We start from the raw sequence: 24,289 nt of genomic DNA, 5'->3' as shown, positions 1-24,289 counted from the left end.
AATGGATCTGCACATGCTCCAAAGAGGACCTGTCAAGCAGTAGGGCGACAGTTTTTGGTTTCAGATTTGCTGTTTTAACTTTTAAGCCATTATGGTATTTGGAATATCTTGTCAACTTTTTTCCTAAAATTAAGTCAAAGTGATTTTCAAAACCAATAATCGGTGTTTGAGGACACCCCACTTTGGGTTTAGGGATGAGGGGATAGAAAGCCAGAGTAGTCAGGAGAGGAAATCTGCCCCTCTGATGTGACCCTCTGGGGTAAACAAATGATGTGACAACATGGCAGCTTCCCAAACCCTGGGCCTCCGGCATCACCAACTAGCAGGAGTGAAAAACTATCTTATGAGGAAGAAAAAAAATCCCATCTGGACAGGGCCCTTTAAATTAGATCCTTATGTATGTGTGTAACTCACTCTGAGGACAGAGGCCACTGCAGGAGAGTGACCCCCATCTCTTGCCACAGGTCACTCTGCAAAGGACTGAGGGAGACCAACACAGTTTGGCTCCATGCCAGGCTGCCCTGGGTCCAATGGCCAAGAGCAATTAGCTGGGAGGAAGGCTCTTGCCAAGTCGCAGAGCGAACACCGCAGCGGGCAGAAGTGGCCCAGCTAGCCCCAGTCTCCGAGTCTCCAGGGGTTTCTTCAGGAGCTGAAGGGCTAAAAATAACCTTGGCCTTTGTTGTAAGCAGCCGGACCACAAAGATGGAGCTGATTTCAGGGAAGTTGAGCATGCGCGAGGGTCCCGCTCACTGAGACCTGCCCTTTGGGCAAATGATTTTTCCAGAAATGTGTCAGTTATTGTGTGCTGCTGCTGTTGCCACTGTTACTGAGATCCAAAGACAGCCCGGCCCGCGGGGTTGACGTCCAACACAGACTTCTCAGAATCTGAACCTCCCCACCTTTTCTCCATACATTTAAAAAAAAAAACAAAAAAAAACAAGCATCCAGCACGTACTGGGGAGCTTAGAAGAAAAGAGCAGTCCTCAAGCTGAGGGTTCTGCATCATTGCCACCTTGATCATAAATAATTACATCACCCCCATTATTTGTTTCAGTAACGATCACCTCTCCCCCATCCTAAAATTTCCAGGCCTTAGTAGACAATAGTAGACATATACTTTGTGGAAGGAAGAAATCACTTAGGAAAAGGAATTCATAGTGTCACATCAATACTGAAGGGCTTCTCAAAAGCTGCAGTCCTTTGCACCAGCATTCAGATTCTTGACTGGACAGCCTTCTTCACTCACCTTCCTGGTTCTTGACTCGCACCACACAAAGCTCCAGACAGGTTGATTGGGAGGCAGAGTCTCAGAATCTCTCTCTGCCCAAAGGTTGTGGCTTGTCTCACCTCAAGGATGCCCCAATACTGAAGATGAAGGAACCGCAAAGCCTGGTCCCTTGCAAAGCCACTCCTGATGAATACCAAATACTGATTGGCCATGGAGGGCCTCAGAACTGTCTTCGAAATGTTTCCTCCCGCCCCTCAGTGCCTCCGCTTCCCTCCCAAGCCCCATCAAGAGACCGCCCTGGCTATGGATGCCACTGGATATCTGGATATCTGCAGGGGGTCCACAAAGCAGCTCTTCCTCTTCACAGAGACCAAGGAGCAAGGAGGGATGTTCACCGTCAAGATGGCCTCCAGGCTCTGAGTCTAGAAGTTTCAGGGAGGCTTGTAATAAATAACATCTTTACAGGCCTTTGCTCCTCTGCTGATTCCAGGATGAAGAGCCTAAGCTGGAGGCAGGAGGCTGTGAGATTTCTTAGAACACAATAGATAGAAAACACCAAACTACACATGAATAACTGATGGGTGGTCACAAAAAGGCTTCCCTTAAAATGGGAACCCGTGAGAGGGCCACAGTGCTAGGGTAAACGTGAGAGGATTCTACAGGGCTGGGACTGGGGTTGTTCTTCAAAAGTGCAAGATCCTTCTGGTAAAAACAAGGAGGGGCTGGCTGAACTACTGACACCTGTATGTGGGAGGTAAGTAGATACCTCTCCCTCTTGGGTCCCTGTGTCCACGCCCTCTGTGATTACGGGTTTTCCTTACAGGTGGTCTGTCTGGATACATGGGAGTTGGGGCTTAATCTGGTTTAAATGGGGTTCTGGTTCAGCCTCTTCAGCAGCAAGTCACCTGCTACGACCTGGGGCCCTAGGCTTGGCAGCCAAAGGCTGAGGCTTTTTCTTTGAGCAGTTCCCAGCATAAGTGGCAGCTCCAGCTTCCTACAAGAAACAAGATGGCATTACTAGCAGTGCCTCGCCCAAACCCTCAAGTCCCAACCTGGGCCCTAACTTCTTGTAAGCCCTGTTTTCTTTGGACTTTCACAATTCAGAGGTGGACTCTCAGTCCTGAAAAAGTGCTGGAGTCTGTAGCTCAGCAGAGAGTCAGTGCTGCTCAGAAAACAGGAAGTGCTCAGAGATGATCAGCTGAACTGCTGTAAAGACCCTCGCTCCTTGAGGGTGCCTCTCTCCTAGAACCAGCATCCCTGGGCCTGGACCAGTTCCCCTCAACTCTCACACCTCCCACCATCTCGGCTGTATGTCTGGGAAACATCGCCTTGGTCCTCAAGTTGAAATTTCAGCTGGCTCAACTGGGCCTCAATTTTCTCATCTGTAAAATGGTAGTGTTCGTACCTACCTCATAGGGTTATGATGATTAAATGAGACAAGACATGTACAGCCCTTGGCACAAGGCCTGCTTAGTAGTGGCAGTGGCAGTTGTAATTGGCAATCTCATCACCATTACCTTCTGGGGGCTCAGCCACGGGTGGATTTAAACAGTACATGTGGTAGCCGCGGTCACAGTCATCGCAGAACAGTAGCTGGTCCTGGTGGAATACAGAGTAGTGCCAAGGAGGTGAGAGACACTGAATTATTTAAGGCCAACGTCTGGCCTCACCTACTCTACCAGCCTTATTTCCAGAGATTAACCTTCCTGGATGCCGCTTTCCAGACCCCATGTAGAGTCTTCACTGTCCCCTGAACATGCCCTGTGCTTTGCCCACACCTGGAATTCCCCACTTTATCACCCCAGCTATGCAAATCCTACCCTCACTTTGGACTTTCACAATTCAGAGGTGGATTCCTAGTCCTGAAAACGTGCTGGAGGCTGCAGCTCAGCAGAGTGTCAGTGCTTCTCAGAAAACAGTAAGTGCTCAGAGATGATCAGCTGAACTGCTGTAAAGACCCTCGCTCCTTGATTGTGCCTCTTAACCAGCAGCCGTGGGTTCTGCTCATACCTCCTCCAAGAAGCCTTTCTGGACTATCACCTCACATGTAAGCAAAAAGGGATTCATTATTCTTCTGAACTCCCATAGCCGGTAACTGCTTCCATGAGGGCAAAAACTAAATGTGTGCGTTTCTATATTCCCCATGATGACTGTCTAGTGCACAGAAAGTACTTTAAATGTTTGAAAATGTTACTTGAACTCCTCTGAATCTCACTCTTTCCATCTGTGAAATGGGCAACCACCATACTTGGTGGCAACATCCATGACACCTCAGAACAATTTTAGGGTTTCATTATGTGAATGTAGAGAAATGCAAGCAAAGCCATTCTTCAGTTCCCAAAAGCCACCTCCTCAGGAGCTGGAGGCTACAGCCCAGGTGAGAACAGGACTCTCCAGCTGCGGTTCACTTCCAAGGACACAGTATGCACCTTTGCTCCTACCATTCCCTCTGCCTGAAGGCTCTCCCAATTCCTGACTCCTCTTCTTTTGGAGCATTCTCTACCCACCCTTCAAGTCTTCAAACTGTTTTCTCCCAAAAAGACTTCACTAATCAACCTCATCTGGAAGTTCTCTGTCCCCAGTTGCATCACTTTCCTTTCTTATGACATTTATGTGCATTTTCCTTTATGTTACAAAGCAAGGTATATGGTAGACATCTACACATAATTGTTCTGTTGAATAGTTCCTTTGGAACATGCCTCTTTTGTCCACTCCTTTATGGACTGTAAAGGGGTAGAACCCTTGGGGTAGAAGCGTGTCTTAGTCATCTCTGTATCTCCTTGCATATGGTAGCTTCTCAGTAAGTGTTTGTGATCTGGTCCCCATTCTCTAGGTTCAGCCCTGTTCTATCCAGTGATCTTTGGACCTGCTTCAATGGCTTATCAGACATTTGCCTAATTAAGTTTTATATCAAATCTCACCTTGGCTCCCACCAGAGCAGAGATCCTGTAAAAAGTAGATATAGAAGTTGGAAACCCTGGTGAGCAGGCAATGAGGTGGGACAGATCACGAAAGACCTTTTTTATCATGCTAAGATTTTTTCAGTGGGGCAATAGGAAGCTTTTGGGAGAGTTATCCACAGAGGAGAGACATGGTCAGAATTGCGATTTAGAAAGATCTCACTAGCTGCTGTGCAAGAATAGAGATCTGGGTGGAGAGAGGTTGCTTCTAGAGGCCAAAGACCAGTGAAGAGGCTGCTATAGCCATCAGGTGAGAGATGATGGTGGCCTAAACCAGGACTGTGCCATGGGGTAAGAAAAGGGCTTTGCTCCTATTTGAGAGTCATTGATTAGATGGGGAGAGTGACAGGGGGAAATGAAGACTGTCTCCTGGGTTGTGACTTGGACAGCAAGCCCAATGGTGCAGCTAACCACCGAGACGTGGGAAGAGGAGCAGACCTGTGGGAAGGAGAGGGAGACTTCAGCTATAGACAAGTTCCGTAGACCCAAAGATTCCCCAGGAGGGATGCCCTCGAGACATCTGGAGATCATTCGCAGATGCCCTGGGCTTGAGAGAGGATTTAGGAGTCATTGGTGATGAGATGGCAATGGAGGTCCTAGGAAAAGAAGCCCAGAGTGTGTGAGAGCAGGTGTCCTTGAACTTGTGCTATGAAGGAGTGTCCCCGAACTCCTTGAAATTATATGTTCAACTTTGTGTGTAGGTAGAAATAAACGTACATTTTTCTGAGGAAAGAGTAAATCCATAGCTTTCACTGAATTTTCTGAAAAGTCTCAGTCACATAAAAGGTTACTGAGAAAAAGGCCAAGAATAGACTCTTGGGGAAGACCAACGATAAGGGACAGGGAGAGGACGAAGAGACTAAGCAACAGTCAGAGAAGTAGGATGAAAACAGGACAGTGCGGTTTACTCCGGAAAAGTTACACCATGGTTGTCAGAATGGAAGGAAGCTGTATGACAATATGATTCAGTGATCATAGGAGGAGAAACAAGTTAGGATGAGGACAGAAAACAGGGAGAGACTTGTCAGAAACAGGATTAGTAGTGTCCTAAAGACACTGATAACCCCTACGATGGTGCTAACATGAGAAGAAAGTAAAATACCCTAAATTGAACTTTCCCAAAGGGAAACCAGGCATCCGTGGGTTTAAATGCTTTTTTCATGGGTTGATCGTTGTCTAACACCATATTCTCTTCTTTTCCATCTGCTTTTCAGGATAATTGCCTGTCAAAACCACCCAGAACCTCCAGCTCATGCTAACCCCCACGAAAAACCCAATTTAAGGACCTCTTACTCCCAAGTACCCAAGAACCAGGATCCACCCATGGCTACAGTTCCAAAAGAATGGAAACCTCATTCTGGGATGTGCAGCGTAAATCCTTACTATATGAGACAAATGTTATTGCCCAAGCAGCCTCACTCCTTGATTCTTCCCCTAAGGCTGTGTCAAGTCAACAAAAACCTCTGCGTTATCAGTATTTATAAAGCCAAAGACCAGAATCAACCCAAATGGCCCTCGGTAAGAGACTGGCTGAATAAACTAATGGAGAACTATGCAGCTATAGGAAGGGATGAAGACTATGTTTATATATTGCTGTGGGGCAAGCTTCAGGATATTCAGTAGAAAAGCAAAGTGAAGAAAATATGTGTCTCTGTTACCCTTTTCCAAGAAAATGCATCCATTTTCTTATGGATCCATATGCATATATGTATATGCTTACATTGAAACAAAATGGAAAGGTAAACCATAATTTTTTTAAATGGTCACCTAAAAGCAGAGTGAGAAGGTAGTGTGAAAGAGGTAGGGATAGAAGCTAGATTTCTTTGAATAGACTGTTTACATGTTAGATTTGATTTTGGAACCAGTAAATATTTCACACAGTCATGAAGCAAAATTCACATTGTAACTGTCCCTAAAAACAAAAGAAAAACGATAGAAATTAATCTAATTATGTATTAGTGGGTGGCATAACTACATAGAAGGAAACTATTCTAAGTGACTTTAAAATAAGTAGTTTGTACATCGTTAGTTGAATATATCATAGGACAAAAATAAGTGCAAATATGTATATATATACACACATTTCTTTTCAGAAATCATATTGTTGGTAGTAATAGTGGAATTGATATTCTGAAACGTTTGTGTGTGTACTAAATGAGTGATTAGTTGGTATTGAGAAGAAACAATTTTGAAAGAAAATATAGAAATAAGATTGATGAGGTGAACTGAAAATCCCATAGCTTATTCCTGGTTATGAATTGGAAGTATCAGTATAAATGCATAGTGCATTTTATCTTTAAAACAATCAAAACATATTTTCTAGTTCTGTCCACTGAAAATGCCCTAAAACAATAACTAACACAGTAAAAATTAATACCCAAATTATGTTTTCTAAAGACCATTTCTTACTAAAAGGAACCAGAAGTCCTTGGAGAAATGGCTGATTCCAGGTCTGGAGCTTGAAGTGAATAAATATTTTACATATTAGAAAGTAAGGGAACTATCAAACTATTGGAGTCACGAGGACTCAGGGAGCCTGAGTCAAAAAAAACTCAGGATCTAACCTGATTATGTCCCCACGGGCCAAATATGGGACAATTTTAACTGTAATGGATTGAAACAAATCAAATATGTTCAAATTCTTTGAGTTCAAAAGATATACTATTGGGGGAAAAAAAAACTTTCTCGGCTTTGGAAGTTGCTGGGAAACACCCCATTATTTTTTGACTTACTATTATGAAATAATTTAAGTCTTAAAGAAAAGATGCAAGAGAGTTCCTGTACACACTTTATTCAGCTTCCCCTAATGTCAACGTCTTCCATTACCATAGCACAATCATAAAAACACAGGAAATCGCCCTTAGCATGATACTAATGCTAACTTGCAGACCTCATTTGACTAATCTGCAGACCTCATTTGAATTTCACCAGTTTTCCCACTTATGTCCCTTTTCCCAGGACCCCACATTACCTTTAGTTGTCATGTTTTCTTAATGTCCCTGAATCTGTGACACTTCCTCGGTTTCTTTGTCTTTCATAACCTTGACACTTTTGAGGAGTCCAGGCCAGTGATTTTATAGAATATCACTTCATTTGAGTTTGTCTGATCTATTTTAATGAGAAGATTGAGGGTATGCATTTTTGGCAAGAAAACTACAAAAGAGGTGTACTGCCCTTCTCAGTGCAACACCTTTGGGAGCACTGATACCAATATTATGTCTGACCACTAGTAACGTTACTCTGCTCGTATCGCTAAGGGAGCGTCTGCCAGTTTCTCCACCGTAAAGTTATGATTCGTCCCTTTGTAATATATTAATAAGTAATCTAGTGGAGGAACTACTTTGAAATTATGCAAATATTCTGTTTGTTTCTCACCATACTTTTGCCCACTAATTTTAGCATCAGTTAAGGGTTCTTGCTTACAACAAGCATAACTGTAATGTTTGCCTATTGGTGATTTCCCTCTACATTTATCAGTTGGAATTATGCTGTAAAGAAGAGTTTACCTTTTCCCCATTTATTTATTCAATTAAAAAAATATATCAGTATGAGTATTTATTTCGTTCTTTGGGTTATAATCCAATACTATCATTATTTACTTTGTTACTCAAATTGTCCCAGATTTGGCCACTAGGAGTTCCTTCAAGTGGGTCCTTCAGGGTCCTTTAGACTTGCCCTATCAATTTTTGAGCACTTCCTGACTTTCAAGGACCACAGAATGCTCCAGGCTCCTCTTGTATTTTCCCAGCTCCAGCCCTGGCATCAGCCATTTCTCCAAGGATCTCTGGTTCCTTTTATTAGAGAATGGTGCAATTGACCCTTGAACAACACAGGTTTAAACTGCACAGGTCCACTTACATGTGGATTTTTTTCAATAAGTACTGTAAATGTATTTTCTCTTCCTTATGATTTTTCTTAACATTTTCTTTTCTCTAGCTTACTTTATTGTAATAATACAGTATATAATATATATATATATAATATACAACATATGTGTTAATAGACTGTTTATGTTATTATAAGGCTGCCAGTCAATAGTAGGCTATTAGTAGTTACGTTTTGGGGAGACAAAAGTTATATGTGGATTTTCAGCTGCATGGAGGGTTGGCGCCCTTCACCCCTGCAATGTTCAAGGGTCAACTGTATTTAGAAACCAATATCTAGGTACTATGGGGTCCTCATTGCTTCTGGGTTGTCATTTCTTCTAGGCACTCCCAGCCGACAATGTTAGGAAATAAATGTATGTATACATGCACACATCTATATTTATTTCTGTATCTATATGTGTGTATACATAGATATTAGATTGGTGCAAAAGTAATTGCGGTTTAAAAGGTTAAAAATAATTGCAAAAACCATAATTACTTTTGCACCAACCTAATAGCTGTGGATATATATGTAAATAAATAAATATATATAATATATGATATTAAAATCATAAATTCATATTGATACTCACTGTTCCAACCCAACACCACAGGGTTCAGGTTAGCTTTCCCCCTTTATTTGAAGATTTTTTTTCTCTGACATTGAGAAACCTGACTCTCATTATTCACAATATATAGTTATTACTTCAGACCTGTATACATGTAAAATAGTTTCAGAATGACTAACTCACATGCCTGTGAGAAACAAATTTACTAACTAGAGTACAAAATTTGTATAGTTATTTCTGTCGTTAGCCTTAAAATATACAGATACTACTTTCCAAAGTGACTTAAATTAGTTCTTTCCTACCCCACCCTTCAGTATGGTTATGTATTTAAATTACAGTTAAGTTCATTTGTTACTGTTCATATTCCATTTTCAGTTCCCTTCACATCCTGGCTGATTTTCAGTGTTTATCTGTCACAGGGTATGTGAAACCACACCTTAGTTCAGAGCTATACACAAAGGTATTCTCAGAGAAGTGTCACCTCCCCTTAGCCCTACTACCCGACCCCCATTTCCTCATTGTCTCTCCCATAACCAGTCTCTTCGGTTTCTTGTTTATCCTTTCTGTATTTCTTTTACACAAATGAACAGACATATGTAGATTTTTATGACTTTCTTATAAGAATGGTAACATACTATAGGTATAGATACTTTCACTTTGCTATTTTCATTTAACAATACATCGTGGAAATCACTCCATATTAATTCATAAAGATCTGCCTCAATGTTTTTTTAACAGCTGCATAATACTCCATTGTGTGGCTGTACCATCATTATTCAACCATTCTCCTGTGTGCCAGCATTTAGGTCATTTCCAATATTTTGTAAGTATAAACAATGCAACCATGAATAATTTTATGCAGATGTATTTTCACAGTGTTGTGGGGTATATATTTAAGGTAGACTCCTATGGGTGAGATTGCTAGCTAAGTCAATAGGTTAAGTGCATAGTAGTTGTGTTAGGGATTGCTAAAGTTCCCTCCACAAGGGTTATGCCACTTGGTGCTCCCACTGACAATGTATGAAGGTGCCAGTTTTCCCAGTTTCATCAACAGAATGGATTGCAATACTTTTCAATTTTTTCAATTTTATAGTTAAGAAATGGAATCTGTGTTATTTTCATTTGAATTTCCTTAATTGTAAGTATGTTTGAACTCTTTTTTTTTTTCATGTTTAAGGGCCATTTTTATATTTTTTGTGAATCGTCTTTCATGTCCTTTCCCATTCTCTATCAGGTTTCTGGTCCCTTGTCCCTCAAATTGTAAGTTCTTTATATATTAGGGCTATTAGCCCTTTCTCTGTGGTATATGCTGCAAATATTTTCTCCCAGTTTGTCAGTTGTTCTTTTACTTTATTGTGGTTTTTACTACGCAAATTTTTATCTGGTCAAATTTGTCAGTATTTTTTTTTTATTGCATCTGAATTTTCAGTCACAGAAAATGTTTCCTTATATTTAAAAAGGAATTCACCTGTGTTTCTTCTAGTACTAATATGGTTTTATTTTTTATATTTAGATTCCCAGTCCATTTGGAGATTGTTCTTATGTATTATGTGAAATATGGACGTAACTTTATCTTTCCCAAAATGGTTATTACCCTGTTGTCCCAGCACCATTCCTGAAAATGTCCATCTTTGATCCAGTAATTTTAGATGCAACCTTTATCCTATACTAAGTGTCCATATGCAGTTGGTTAATTTATGGGTTTTTCTATTCTATTCCATTGGTCTATTGGTTTATATTGTTTTAAGCAGAGAGGCTTTATAGTATCTTCTAACATCTGGTAGGGCTACTTTCCCCTCAGCATTTGTTGTTTTTCAGTGTTTTGTTGGGTATTATTGCATGTTTGTTTTTCCACTTGAACTCCAGTATCAACTAGTTCCATAAAAAAGCTTGTTGGTGTTTTCACTGGGCTTGAATTAAATTTGTAAATTAACTTAGAAAAACTAACATCTTTATAATGTTGAGTCATTTTATCCAAGGTCACACGATGTCTTTCCATTTACTCAAGTCTACTTTTGTGTCTTTTCAAAAGTGTTTTAAATTTTTCTCTTATAAGTTTTACACATTTACTGTTAAGCTTATTTCTAAGTATTTCTTCTCTGCTGCTATCGGAAGTGGAGTTACTCTGTTATCTCCTCTAACTGGTTACTATTTGTGCATCTGAAGGGTATTAATTTTTGTATGGTAATTTTATATCCTGTTGCTTTTAATGTTTGAGTTCGCTTTATCATTGATTCTCTTGGATTTTTCAGATATATTGTTATAGTGTATGAAATAGAGAGTTTTTACTATTTTGTTACTATTCTTATGCCGTTAGTTGATATCTCTTGTCTAACCACATTAGCTAATATCTCTAAAATAATAATGAAAGTAGTAGCGAGAGTGGGCATTCTTATCTGGTTCCTGATCTTAGTAGCAAAGCCTCTAGTGTTTCCCATTAAATAAGATAATGGCTTTAGTTCTAAGGTATAAAAAGTTTATCATGTTAAGTATCCCACAATTTCTATTTTCTTGAGTATTTTAATCATGAATAGGTGTTGAAACCACCCTATTTTGAAAACTAATATATAAAGGGGGGAAAAATCAAGTATTGACCCTGCCTTTTTAATATAACCTATTTCTGAGAGTAATGAAGGTCCCTGTGCTCCCAGGGTCCCAAGTGTTCTGGAGCCTAAGGGCCAGGGGAAGGGCCTGACTGACCCTTTCCCCAGGGAATCAAGTGACAAGAGTTCTGCCTTCCTCTCCACCCCTCAAAGGACTCCCGGCTCCTTGGATTTCTCCCTCCCTGACGGAAGCCCCAAACTCACGTCGTTCTCTGAGGTCCCACAGAGGATGCAAGATTTGCACTCTATGCACTGCCACTTGTAGGTCTTGACAGCCTCGGTCATGTTCAAGGTGAACTGCAGGCAGGTCGGGTGACCTAGAGGAAGCAGAAATGGCAGCATGAGGGCCAGAGGGTCTGACTTGTCATCCCTCAGCACCACTAACTGGAAACACATTCATGCCCAACACGGAGGGCCGGCAGGGGTAGCATGTGTTTAGGAAACAGGCTGGGAGCCCGGACGGGGCCCTACGCACATCCCCACCACCACCCACAGTCACATCAGATCAAGGATTAAAGAGCGAGACAGGCATTAACTCTTTCACCAGGATAGATGCCATCCACATCCTCCTGCCCTAACAGCATCTCCCCCGACAGGTGTAGTCAACTATGAGGACAGAAAGCGGCGATTAGAGAGAGAGAGGACACTGCACAGCACACAGCACAGGCAGCACCATGAGTCACCGGCATTATCTACCAGCCCCAGCATCAAGTGTGGCAGGAGCGACACATAAAAAAGCTCTTTGGCTTTGGGCCTTCTGACCCACAGAGTCAGGGCGCAGGGCAGGAGGTCAGAGGGAGCATGTGAGGTTTCCAGGGACAGAGCTCAGGGGTTCTGGGAGGCATTGCACTGGGATCCAAAGCATCCATGCCCGTGCCCAGGAGATTAGCAGGAGTCCACGCCCTGCACAGTACCAGGCACTACAAGGGGAAGTGGCCTGGCAGGGAGGTCCAAGGAGTGCAGCATCACAGCAAAAGGGCACACAATGGCCAGGTTTATCCGAAAAGGACCAGTCTCTGGTTCTACCTTTCTTCTCCATCCCAAGTATCAACAGCAAGATTAGGTAGGGACATTAAGCTGTGACCTTCCAGCCCACAGCCCCAGGGGAGCAACACCGAGGCTTGGCCTGCAGAGCTGGGCCCTGTTCTCAGCCATAGCTCACCCAAAAGAGGGACCCCAGCAGTGAGAGGGGCTATGAGTTGTAGAATGTGAAGACTCTTGACCTTCTATTTGACACTTGGCTGATGGTCCCAGGTTTCCCAGTGCTGTGAATCAGATGGGAATCTGCCCAGAGCATCCAGGGCAAAGCCCACTACTAAGTCAATCACAAAAGAATTGACAGCTTTGCCTGCTGCTGGGCATTCACCCTTCTCCAGAGCTCCCAACTCTACCAAATCCACTGCACTGTGCATTCCATTGTCTCTTTCACATGAGGGATTATTTGCTTCTAAGGAAGGATACTAGAGATGGGGGCACCAATTAGAGTTAATTCCACCAACCCAGTGCCCTCCACAGATGGTCAGGACCCCGTGTGGCACCACCACCCCTTGGTAAAGCCACATCCCAGCAGGAGGACCACATTCCTCCCTTCCCAATCCTCAGAGATCTGATTACATCACGGTCTTTAGGGGGAAATACTGTCTATTCAGGCAACGTAAGGACCCTTCGAATTTGGGGCTCCACAAGTGCAATTCACACTGAATTATCCCTGACAGACTGAGAGTGAGGGTGGAAATGACTCATGAGGGGGGGTGTGGGGGACACTTAGCAAAGAAAAGGAGGCAGCATCAAGGAGAGGGCTGATCTAAAAGCTTTTCAAGGACTTCTCAGGTGTCATCCAACTTGGAGACTCCCACAGCTCTGGACTAATAACCCTCTCAAAGTGACACCTTGACAGTGACCCCCAAAGAGAAAGAAGCCTAACATTAAAAGCCTACATGAACATTCAGCTGATATTCTTGAAAACATCTCAAATATCTGTCTAAGAAGAACATTGGCCAGAGTTCTATTCCAGTCCCTCAGAGAGAATACGGGGATGGGAATAGGAGAGAAAATACCAGTTTGAGATTCTGAGTAGCATGGGCCATAGGTACCCGAGTTCTCAGACTGGGCACCCGTAGGAAGGTTGAAGATGAGTTCACAGGGCAGACATCCACATAAGCACGTTGACTCTGCCCAGTTCCATGTCCTCAGGTCATACCCCAGCCACAAGCAGACAGTGTCCAATAATTCTTCATGAACAAGTATTTACTGAGCACCTGTTAGGTCAGCCATTGCACTGTACAGAAAAGATACAGCGGTGAGCAAGACACCACAAACCCTTCTAGTCAGCGAGAACTCAAATCAATGACTATACACATATCTATTTACTTACAACTGTGTGATAGGTGCCATGAAGGAAAATCATAATTGGCAATGAAAACAAACCGTGGAAGAACCTAACCTAGTCTGAGATGTCAAGGAAACGTTCCCTGAGAAACATGGTACCTGAAAGGTGAGGAGGCGTTAGCCTGGTGGGAGAGGGGTAGGGTTCCAAGCGAGGAGAGCAGCACGTGTGGAGGCTCTGAGCAGAGGAGGAGCTTGGCAAATTAAAAGGAAGGAAAAGGCTAGTCAGCAGAGGCTTGGCGAGCGAAAGGAGAAAGGCAAGAGGTGGCTGGCGAGGTGGATGGAGCCAGATTACATAGGCACGTGTAGCACTGATTTAAGGATTCGGGGTTTTAAAATCATTAAAGGGTTTTGAGCAAGGCTGGATCACACTGTGTTTTAAAGGGATCTTTGGGGTGATGAAGCAGTTCTGTATCTTGATTGTGATGGTGGTTACATAAATGATAAGATTGTATGGAATTATACATATACACACACATAAGCCCACATTTGTGTGTGCATGTAAAACCAATAAAATATGAGTAAGGTCTGCAATGGCATTAATGTCAATTACCTGGTTTTGTACTATAGTTACGTAAGGTAACACCCGTGCGGGGAAACTGGGTGAAGACTGCATGGGACCTCTCTGTAATATATTTAGTAACTTTCTATGAAGATATAATTATTTCAAAATAAAAAAGTTGAAAAGATATTTTCAAATAAGGAAAACACAAATAAAAACGTAAATCATTAAAAAGGAGGGAAGGAAGGAGCTGCAAAGGAAAGAATTAGGGGGGGGATGTGAGGGGTATAGAGATGCAAGAATTGTTGCCAGGAAACTAATTTGGAGGTTAATGCAGCTACCAGGAGAGAGACAAAATGATCAAACTAAGGTGGAGATTTGAGAAATATTAAAGATATAATTGACAGTACTTAATCATTGTTTGACCGTTGGGAGGCAGGAAGGGACGATAAGAAACATTCTCAGGTTTCTGACCTGTGACTAGATGGGCTGCAGGGAAACTTACTACACGGTAAGCATACAGCAACCAAATGAAGGAGGGAGAAGATTCACTCTGTTTTGAGGATGTTGCATTTGGGACATTGTGAGACTTCTAGTGAAAATGTCAAGTGGACAGTCAAATATATAGGTTTAGAGCTCAAAAGAGAAGTGTGAACTAAACATATGAATTTAAAAATGTTTGCTAAATAGGTGGTCATTGAAACCATGAGAATTAATGAAATGATCTAGAAAAAGCGAAAAAGAGAAAGGAAGAGGAGAAAAGAGAAGAGAAGAGAAAAAGGTCTATGACTGAGCTTTGAAGCTCAAAAGAAAGAACCAACATAGGAAACTGAGAAAATTGTTGGAGAGGGAAGATTTAACTAGGCAAGGATGGGGTCACAGCAGCCAAAAGAAGCGATTTCAAGGAGAGGGTGCTCAGCTTTGTTGACTGCCACAGGTTCTTGAGTTTGTCGTTGCTCAATAAAGACCCAGAGTGAGGGAGTGTTGACAGATCAGAGCAAAAGCTGCCCTACGAATAATAACACGCTTGAGTAGTATCGTCTTCCCTAGGGAGGGAGGTCAGCATGTCCCAGAGCATGACATGGAACTCAGCTGCCTCCACGGGCAGGGATGGGGGTGACGTGTGTGTTTCAAGCAGCCAACAACAAGCCACAAATATTTGCTGAGAGTCAATTCTATGTTCAAGCACTCAGACCACTGTGCTGAGCTCTGAAGACACTTTTCTAAGATGGCTTTGGATACGTGAACAGCATCAAATGGGTTTTGGAAACTCCTGTTGGAAGTCTCTGAAAAAGTCCCATGGGCTTTCTCTGTGCTTCAGTCTTAAGAAAGTCATCAGCCTTCCCCTAAGACTTTCAAACACAAAGGAAGAAATGAAGTTCACACAGCACATCCCTTCTACCCTTCCAACCCCTCCTCCCCCAAATAAAATGTAGGACTAAGAAGAGCCTCAGCTTCTTCAGCTCAGAACTCAAGACATCCCCCAAGTGCAAGAGGAAAGTAAGGGATGCAACTTCTCAGCCAGGGAGGGTGAGGCACAAAAAAATCAAGCCATTAGCAGATACAAAAACTATGTCCAGAACTAAATCCTTCCATCTGTGCCACCATACAGGTTGGCTGTCCATTGACTGTCTCCAAAACCTGGAAAAGTCATTTACCAGATAAAACTGTAAGAATAAGACCTCTTATCTATCATGGAAATGACTGAGATAATGCACTCTGTTGGACAAAAGCAAGTTTCTAAGGAAGGTGCTAGAAGCCCATTTCTAGGTTTTACTGCTAGCACTCCTTATTTTTGCCCAGAACTAATTACTCAAATCCTTAGAAGTAATAGGATAATAGACATAGTCTTTCCAATTCAAGGGTGGTAGAAAAAAAGAGGCACATTTGTCGTAAAGCAATTTACTTTAGTCACTTGCTACTTAAAGATTCCTATCTTAAACTCTTCTGTAAAGTTAACCATCATTCTCTAATGTCCTTGCTTGGAAATCTAGATTTTTAAAAAAATATATTTCCAGTTTTCTTAAAGCGAGGACTACGTGTACTGCTATTTAAATTGCCCAATGGAGTGAAGGGGAAACAACCCTTCCCAGGTCACCCTGGGTGACATGACTCAACAGGACATTTATAAGATTCCAATTAGCAAAATGAACTTATAAAGTGGAGCAGCGTGCCTGATTCATCCTAGCCAGATCATTTAAAACCAAGCCCTTCCTGAATGTTCCTCCAAATTTGTCCTATGAGGACGGTTCAGTAAGTCTTCTGACTGCTTGTTTCGTTGGTCCTGTAGTGAACTTAGTGTGAAGAGACATTCTTAATCCAGCCCGAGCCCCTTCCAAACTGAACTCAACCCTCCCTAAAAGCTGAAACCGGAAACGTAACTGATGGCCACCACTTGCGGGAGATCTTACTTGTGGACCGGGCTTTGAGACTACAGGAATTTGGCTTCAGAGTGCTCTTTCAGCAGATGGGAAGCAAAGGGAAACCAGTGGGGTTTAAGAAGCTTCTCAGAAGGGAGAACTTTCTCAGAAGCTTCTCAGAAGACTGCCCACGAGGCTCGTGTGTATGACACGACACTCTATTGGGCTCAGTGAAAAAGAGAAAGCAGGCGTCTGAAAGCAGTGGCCACTTGAAGGACACATCTCACGGCTTTTCAGAACCCATGTGCATAGACGCTGAGAATCTTCCAGGGAGAGCAAATGAGATTTCGTGGTATGTAAGTGAGAAGGCACACAGATAAATATCTAGGCAAAATCAGTGTTAGTTTCATATTCACAGCTGTCTACTCCCGCACATGCTCATACACAATTGCCCACACACATGGATATTTCCAACCTTTTAGGGACGAAAATATCTGCCCTTGTGGATCAAACTCACATTAGAAGTCATTAGCCAGTCAGTGTCACTCTAAAGATATTCAGTACAGTGAGAGAAACACAGTTCATTTTCAACAAACCCTGGGCAAAAAGAAATATACAAACAGCTATTACATGTGTCTCTTACATCATGATCCTTATTAAAAGAGTTTTTTATTTTATTATTGCCAATATTTAATTTGGACTAGGCTTAGCTACGTCGCTGATTAAATTAGAGCTCCAGGAAAAAAACACATTATCTTGATAGGTGTGTGCTGAAAACACAAATAAAATAGATACAAATAACTGTGGAACTATCATGGTCTATTATTTATTCACGATTAAATTGTAAACACCGAATTATATTTTATTACCTTATTTTTCAACGTTGACCTCTTAAAAACTAATTTCTCAGGAAAGGAGAACCTAAATATCCATGGTTCTCAGGCAAGAAATTGCAAAACTCAAATTGCGCTCCTTGGTCTGATGCCTGGTTTATAAATATTATATTGTATATACTACATAGGATCAATTCCAATCTGAAATAGCACCAAAAACAAATCTCCATAAGCATTCATTAGAAAATAATTTGGCCCTATCTTCATACAAACATAAAAATTCTAATATTTACATATTGCAAATATATATAAGAAACTTTAGCTAAAGAATTTACACGAAGTGCAGTCAAATCTGAAACATCCATGCTAAAGAGTAATTTGAGGAGAAAAAAATATTACTAGCTCACTTTGGGAAGCCATCTCCTCCAATCAGATCCATTCATTCTCATATTCTCTCTGTGTCTCTCTCTCTCTCTCTGTCTCTCCCCACACACCTCCACTTTGAGACCCAGCTTGTCAGATGGAGGTAATGAGGCTCTGAGTCGTTATACTTAATCTATAGAGGGGTGAATCAATTCTGAGCAATCAAGAATTCAACCTCTGTACACATATAACTTTGTTAACAGCACTGCTCCTTCACTGGATTATCTTACGTATGTATGTATGTATTTAACTTTTTCACTGGATTATCTTTCAAACCTGCTTTGTGAACCTTCTGCACCAGTCCACAGGCTCAACTCTCATCTGCCCCAGATGTTACTTTTAACACTAAGACATCTGCAAATCGATAACCACAGTGGCACTCCAGAGGCACCTGTGTAGTTCCATTTTTTTTTCCTTATCATATTTAATGTACTTCAAAGAGGACAAAGAAGAGAAAAGAGCGTGGAAAAAATAAGGACCAAACAAACAAAAATGCGTTAACAATAAATGATGGTGTGAGCTGTGGCTGCCTTTTGTTTGGGAAAAACACTACTGTGCAACGAGTTCAACTCATCTTAGAAGGCCTGTTATCCTCTCCCAAGCTGTCAGATTCCAGGGAACAGAGCTACCATGTGGGAGGCCAACCACAGAGTTGGTCGCACCAATCATTATTATCAATAACCATGCAAAGCGCATTCGTGCAAGAGCCCTAGGGGAACTTTTAATGGGCTAAACTGTTAAGAGCTCATGTGCCATTCTCAAATGACCATAGAAATTCCTCAAGTTGTCATGGTCAAGTATGGTCCAAGGCAGTGTTTCATCTGTAAACGTGAAGGCATGGTGGTTGTTGCTCTTCAAGTGCAAGCATGGGATGGGACAGCTTTGACCTGGATTCATATAATTGACCTGACTGGCCCAGGTTGGGGTCAAGGCACAGCACTAGAAAGATGGCAAGGGCCACAGTAACGAGCCCAAAGCCCCTAATTTGTCCCTGAAGCTGAGGGCCAAGGACAATTTATTCATTTACTCATTCTCTCAACAGTATTTGCTGAATCAATAAATGTAGTGGGCACTCTTCTGGGCACTGGGGATAAGGCAGTGAGGAAAACCAAACCCTGTCCGCATGGAGCAAGGACCGCAATTGGAGGAGATACATGGCAGCATCCGAGTCCCTTAGACAAGTCCCTCTGTCTCTCTCTGGGCATTAGTGTTCCGATATGTGAATGAAAGGACAGGAATCTACTCTCCATGAAGCGGGGGCTCTGTCTGTGCCACCCATGAACAGCACTTTTAGAGATACTATTGATCGCAAATTGTCCATCTGGTTGATGGGATAAACAAACCTTCTAAAACAAGCCAGGTAAAACTCAAAGTGAAAAAAAACTAAGAAGATTTTGAAATAAAGCTGTTAGTACTGCTAGAATTCATGTCAACTTTCCCACTGAACTAGCTCAGACCTAGTCCAATACCATGACAGAAAGCAAAATAAATCTAGAAACCTAAAGCACTTCTCATCGACCATACCACTCAACCCCAGGCAATAAGTTGGGCTGAACAGATGGCTTGTCAATGAACCTGCAGGCAGAGACAGGCCTTGGGTAAGGTTTCATCAGGAGGAATATAGGCTCTGGGTTAAGCTGGTCCTGTGACAATGAGCAGACACTGCCAGGCAGGGAGTCAAAGAAGAGTTGGACCTATAGGAGCCACTCAGTTTGCCTCTCCTTTTAAATCTTCAGCTGAAAATGTAAATTATAGGCAACGATCTGCTAAAGGGATGCTTGCCCCACCACAGCATGTGGAGGCCAGCCCAAGTGAGCCACTGGCCAGAGCCCAATGTCCACAGCGGAAGAGAATCCCTGACATCGGCTATGCATTCCGGGCCTCTCTGGATATCAGGAGCATCTAGCCATGGGCCCTGGCAAAAGGCTCTGGGTTTTCTGTAGAAAAGTGAGCCTGAAAAAGAAACTGTTGCTGAGATCAGAGGCCCTATAATCCCCGTGCTTCCTTTTGTCCTGGAGGGTTTTGTGGTGTAATTGATGGGTAGCCGGTGGTAAAGGGCAGTGATTAGCCAACACTTTATGGGCTGTGAGCCTCCACCTGCTGATCTGCCATGCACAGGGAGATGGATTCATGGATGGTCTAACTTTTTGAGTTGTGGCGGACCTTTGAGACGGTATTCCCATTTTTCTTTCAAAAATGTTTCCAAGTTGTACCGAGTCAAAGAAAAAAGTCACTTTCTTGCTTTTCTGTCCTTTTTCTATGTGGGACTGGGAAGCAATCGTAGAAGTGCCTAGAAGTAAAGAACTGCATGTGTCCAGGGCATTTAGAAACTTTGTCTAACATTTTATTTTTAAAATTGTTTTTTAGTCTAATTTTGAGGGTTCTTCTGATTTTGCAATTAATTTGTGACCAGGTATTCACAGAAAAATAATTCTACTAAATTTGTTGAATACCTATTAACTGCCAGGAACAATACTAGGTGCTGAGGTTTCAAAGATGAATGAGACCTGGATCTGGCCTTGAGGAGCTCAATAGGCAGCCTCTGAAATGGCCACTAACGACCCCCTTCGGCTGGTATTCATAAGCTTGTGTGATTCTCTCCTTGATCATGGGCTGGACTTACTGACTCACCTCTAGCAAGTAGAATATGACAGAAGTGATGGGATGTAAGGAAAGACTGTGGCTTTCATCTTTGGCATGCTCTATTATGCTTCCTGGTTCACTTGCTCTAAGGGAAGCCAGTTGCTATGTTAAGAGATACCCTATGGAGAGGCCTGTACGGCAACAAATGAAGGGAGTCCTGAGTCCAACAAACTGGGAGGAAATAAATCCTGTCAGGAACCACGTGAGTGAGCTTGGAATTGGATCCTCTTCCAGTCGAGCCTTCAGATGAGACCACAGCCCTGGATGAAGACTTGACTACAATTTCATGAGAGGCCTTGCTCCAGAGGTGCTCAGCTAAATCATAACCTAAACTACATATCCTGACCCACAGAAACTATGACATAACAAATGTTTATGGTTTTAAGCTGTTACATTTTGGAATAATTTTTATGCAGCAACAGATAAATATTATACATTATATATTTTTAAAATCATTATAAGACAATGTAATTAAGTGCTAAATAGGGGAATACATAAAGTGCTTACACTTTATGCGTAAGAAGCAATAAATAGTGAGGGTCATGAGGAAAGTCACTGAGAGGAGGTAGCATTTGAGCTGGGCCTTCAAGGCTGAATAGTTTTCTAAGTGAAAAAAGAGGAAAGAGTATTATTACATGGAGAGGAAATAACACGAACTTTATGGTGCATGGCCCACTCGGGCAAAGCAGTGTAGCTCAAGGAGAGCAGGGGGAAAGGGAAATGGCAGAAGATGATGCTAGAAAACTAGAGGAAAGATTGTGAAGGGCCCTAACACAAGCATAAAAATCTGTATGTAAGCAGCGAGGAGTCCTCAGAGTTCTTTTAAGGAGGGACCTGATTTGCTTGTACTCATGTTTTAGAGAGATGACTCTGATGGTAGGGGAGAGGGGAGATACAGGGGAGATGGCTGTTGCTATCTCCCAGCCAGGATGGCCGGTTACAATATCCATTTATTCAACAGATTTTTATACTGGAGCTTATGTTCTAACGGGGGCACTAGTTCAGGACCAGCCCAGTAACAGTGAGGATGAATGTCAGAAATATTTGAGGTAGAACTGGTCAACAGGACATGATGCCTGCATGACCAGGGTTGTGAGCAAGAAGGACTCAAAAACGACACCACGATTCCTAGGTGGGGCCACAGAGTAGATCATAGCACTATTAGCTGAGATGGAGATGGTGGGCTTGCAGAGAGGGAGGACTGACAGATTCAATTTCAGCACACTACATTTATTGTGCAGATGAGACATTCAGTGGAGATGTCCAGGAGTCAATGCAAAAATATGGGTCCATATTCAGGAGAGAGGACCAGGCTGGAGATAAAAGATTTAGAAATCATCGGGTGTGGATAGTAGATGAAGCCTTGGAACTTAATGAAATACTCAAGGAGATACCACAGATGAAAAATAAAAAGGATGTCATGGGAGGAGAGGGAAGGGTAACCCTGAAAATCAGGGCATTAAAGAGCATCAAGAAGAGAAGTCAATGAGAAAGACAGAGACAATGTAGTCACAAAAGGAGGAGAACCTGGAGACAGTCCCTCATGGCATCCAAGGGGGAAAAAAAGCGATGGCCACCGTCATCAAGTGAGAGATGAAGTAATATAAGAACTGAAGAGAGGGGGCGGCCAGTTAGCTCAGTTGGTTCAAGTGCAGTGTTCTTAACAAGGTTGCTGGTTCGATCCCCACATGTGAGCTGCACCCTCCACAACTAGATTGAAACAACTACTTGACTTGGCGCTCATGGGTCCTGGAAAACCACACTTAAATCAATAAAAAGTTAAAGAAAAAAAAAAAGAACTGAAGAGAATGTATTACCCTGAGCAAGCCATTGTGATGGGAACTGGATTAAGTGGTCTCTAGAAGTAGTGGGCCCTCATGCCTCTCTGGATAACTGGATGGTTTCAACATTGCAGAGGGAAGAATTCATGAGCAGATTATCTCGCCACACGCTCCTTCTTCCATAGGCTTTTTCATCATACTCATGCCATATAAAATATTCTTAGGATTATTGTCTTTATCTAATTCCATTCACTGGTAGCAGGGGTCATGTTTTGGTGTAGGTTCCAAGGCCAAAGCTAGGCCCTGCCAGCATCGGTTTCCATTCTTGCCCCAGGAGATGCACCAAGCCTCTGGAAGCCAGTTCTTGCCTTCTGACCTTGGATTGAAGCTCTTCAGTCCCAGGTGTGGAAGCCCTGCCTACAAGGCTGGGGCAGGTCCTGGTGGAGGTTTCTCCCATAGTTCCACTCTGGTCAGTGTCCTGTATATTCTCCAGGAATGCCCAGGTCCAGAGGGGAAGTTGGTGTCACAGGCAGGAGAGTAACACTGTGCGTCAGAGCGAAGGATGGAAATGATCGCAAGGCAACAACGTTGGTGGCGATGGCACTTTTTGAAGATGCCCACAAATTCTTTGATCCTCTTCTTTTCAAGAGGTGGAGGCTATTCCCCAACCCCTGAATGTGGGTGGGACTTAATGACTTGTAACAAATACAGTAAAGAGGAAGTGATGATATGAAACTTTGGAGACTGTTATAAAGGCACTCAGGTTTCCATTTCGATTTCTCTCTCTCTCTCTCTCTCTCTCTCTCTCTCTCTCTCTCTCTCTCTCTCTCTCTCTCTCTCTCCCTGTTCCTCACCCCCTCCCCCACACTGACTCAGGAGGAAAATAGCTGCTGTGTTATAAGCTGCCCTATGGAAAGGTCCACATGGCAAGAAACTGAGAGTGGTCTCTGGTCAACAGCTAGCAAAGAACTGAGGCCCTCAGTTCACGGGCCCAAGAGGCACTGAGGTTTATCCACATGTGAGTATGCTTGGAAGTGCCTCCTTCAGCCCCAGTCAAACCTTGAGATGACTGCAGCCTCATCCATCATGGAGTCCATAATAACCCAGCTAAGCCATTCCCAGATTCCTGACCCTCAGAAGCTATGAGATAATAAATGTGTGTTGTTCTAAGCTGCTGAATTTCGAGATATTTTGTTACAAAGCAATAGATAGCTAATACAGTGGCAAAGGAGAAACAGTATGGGGCCTAGGGGGAAGCCTCTAGAAAAACCAGACATTTGACAGGACTTCTGCTTAGGCTGAGCCCCAGCGCTGGACTGAACAAGGAAGGGTAGAAGTGGAGTTTGGGATTCTATCTCCTTTCCTCTCCTCCACAGAGGGCTGTTACTTTTTTTTTTTTTTTTTTTTACTGAATCTACTTTAGAAGAGCCAATAGTGGAAACTAAGATAATTTAAGCAACAGTGTGGGGATGACTAGAAATAGAAGTGAATAGGTGTGAAACCTCACACTGCAACAACAGTGCATCCACAGCTTCCTGGGCCCAACCTGTTTGCACAGTGTGGGCCAAAGGGGACCTTCTCCACCAAAGAAGCTGCCACCTTTGGCCTCGGGTCTTAACCTCTGTTCCCCCATCTTGCCCTCACCCTGTTCCATCATCCTGAGCCTATCTTCCACCTCCAACAAGATTTCCATTTAGGTTCCCTGGAACAAGGCCCCCATATTAGAAATTCAGGAACTTCCTAGAAGTTCAACAAACTGATATGAGCAGAGCAATTATCCACAGTCAGTATTTTGGCCTGAACAAAGTAGTGCTTGGATATCTTAATGATAATTACTCATAACATTCTCAAGTAAATATCTTTATACTCACTGGTTTCATCTGATTCCCCGCAATAATCCTGTGAAGTGGGCTGGACAGATATAAATATTCCTGATTTGTAGGTGAGGAAACTGAGGCTGAGAATGGCTCAGATAGTCGGCAAGCAGTGGAGCTGGGGCTTGAATCCATGCCCTCAGACTCTAGTCCTTTGGGCTCTCTTTACTCCACCCCAAGGTCTCTCACTATATCATGTTCCAAGATGGCCAACCCAAATATAGTGGCCCAACTTCAGCTCAGCCTAACTTTAAGCTGTTCA

General features: G+C 42.7%; 1 protein-coding gene across 1 annotated transcript in view; it reads right to left on the bottom strand.

The window, feature by feature from the left end:
- Nucleotides 1–1,555: 1,555 nt before the first annotated feature.
- DPF3 (double PHD fingers 3) overlaps nucleotides 1,556–24,289 on the bottom strand; it is a 247,804-nt gene continuing 225,070 nt past the window's right edge. Inside the window, exons 9-11 of the mRNA XM_033108877.1 lie at nucleotides 11,431–11,543; nucleotides 2,746–2,827; nucleotides 1,556–2,222 (exon numbers count right to left, since the gene is read on the bottom strand). Coding sequence (XP_032964768.1) covers nucleotides 2,152–2,222; nucleotides 2,746–2,827; nucleotides 11,431–11,543 — 266 coding nt within the window. The 3' untranslated portion in view covers nucleotides 1,556–2,151. The remainder of the gene's footprint in view (nucleotides 2,223–2,745; nucleotides 2,828–11,430; nucleotides 11,544–24,289) is intronic.

This window comes from Rhinolophus ferrumequinum, chromosome 6 (assembly GCF_004115265.2).
Source record: "Rhinolophus ferrumequinum isolate MPI-CBG mRhiFer1 chromosome 6, mRhiFer1_v1.p, whole genome shotgun sequence".
Taxonomy (NCBI): domain Eukaryota; kingdom Metazoa; phylum Chordata; class Mammalia; order Chiroptera; family Rhinolophidae; genus Rhinolophus; species Rhinolophus ferrumequinum.
The sequence above is the reverse complement of the archived record's forward strand: the minus strand, read 5'-3'. Positions and strand labels throughout refer to the sequence as shown.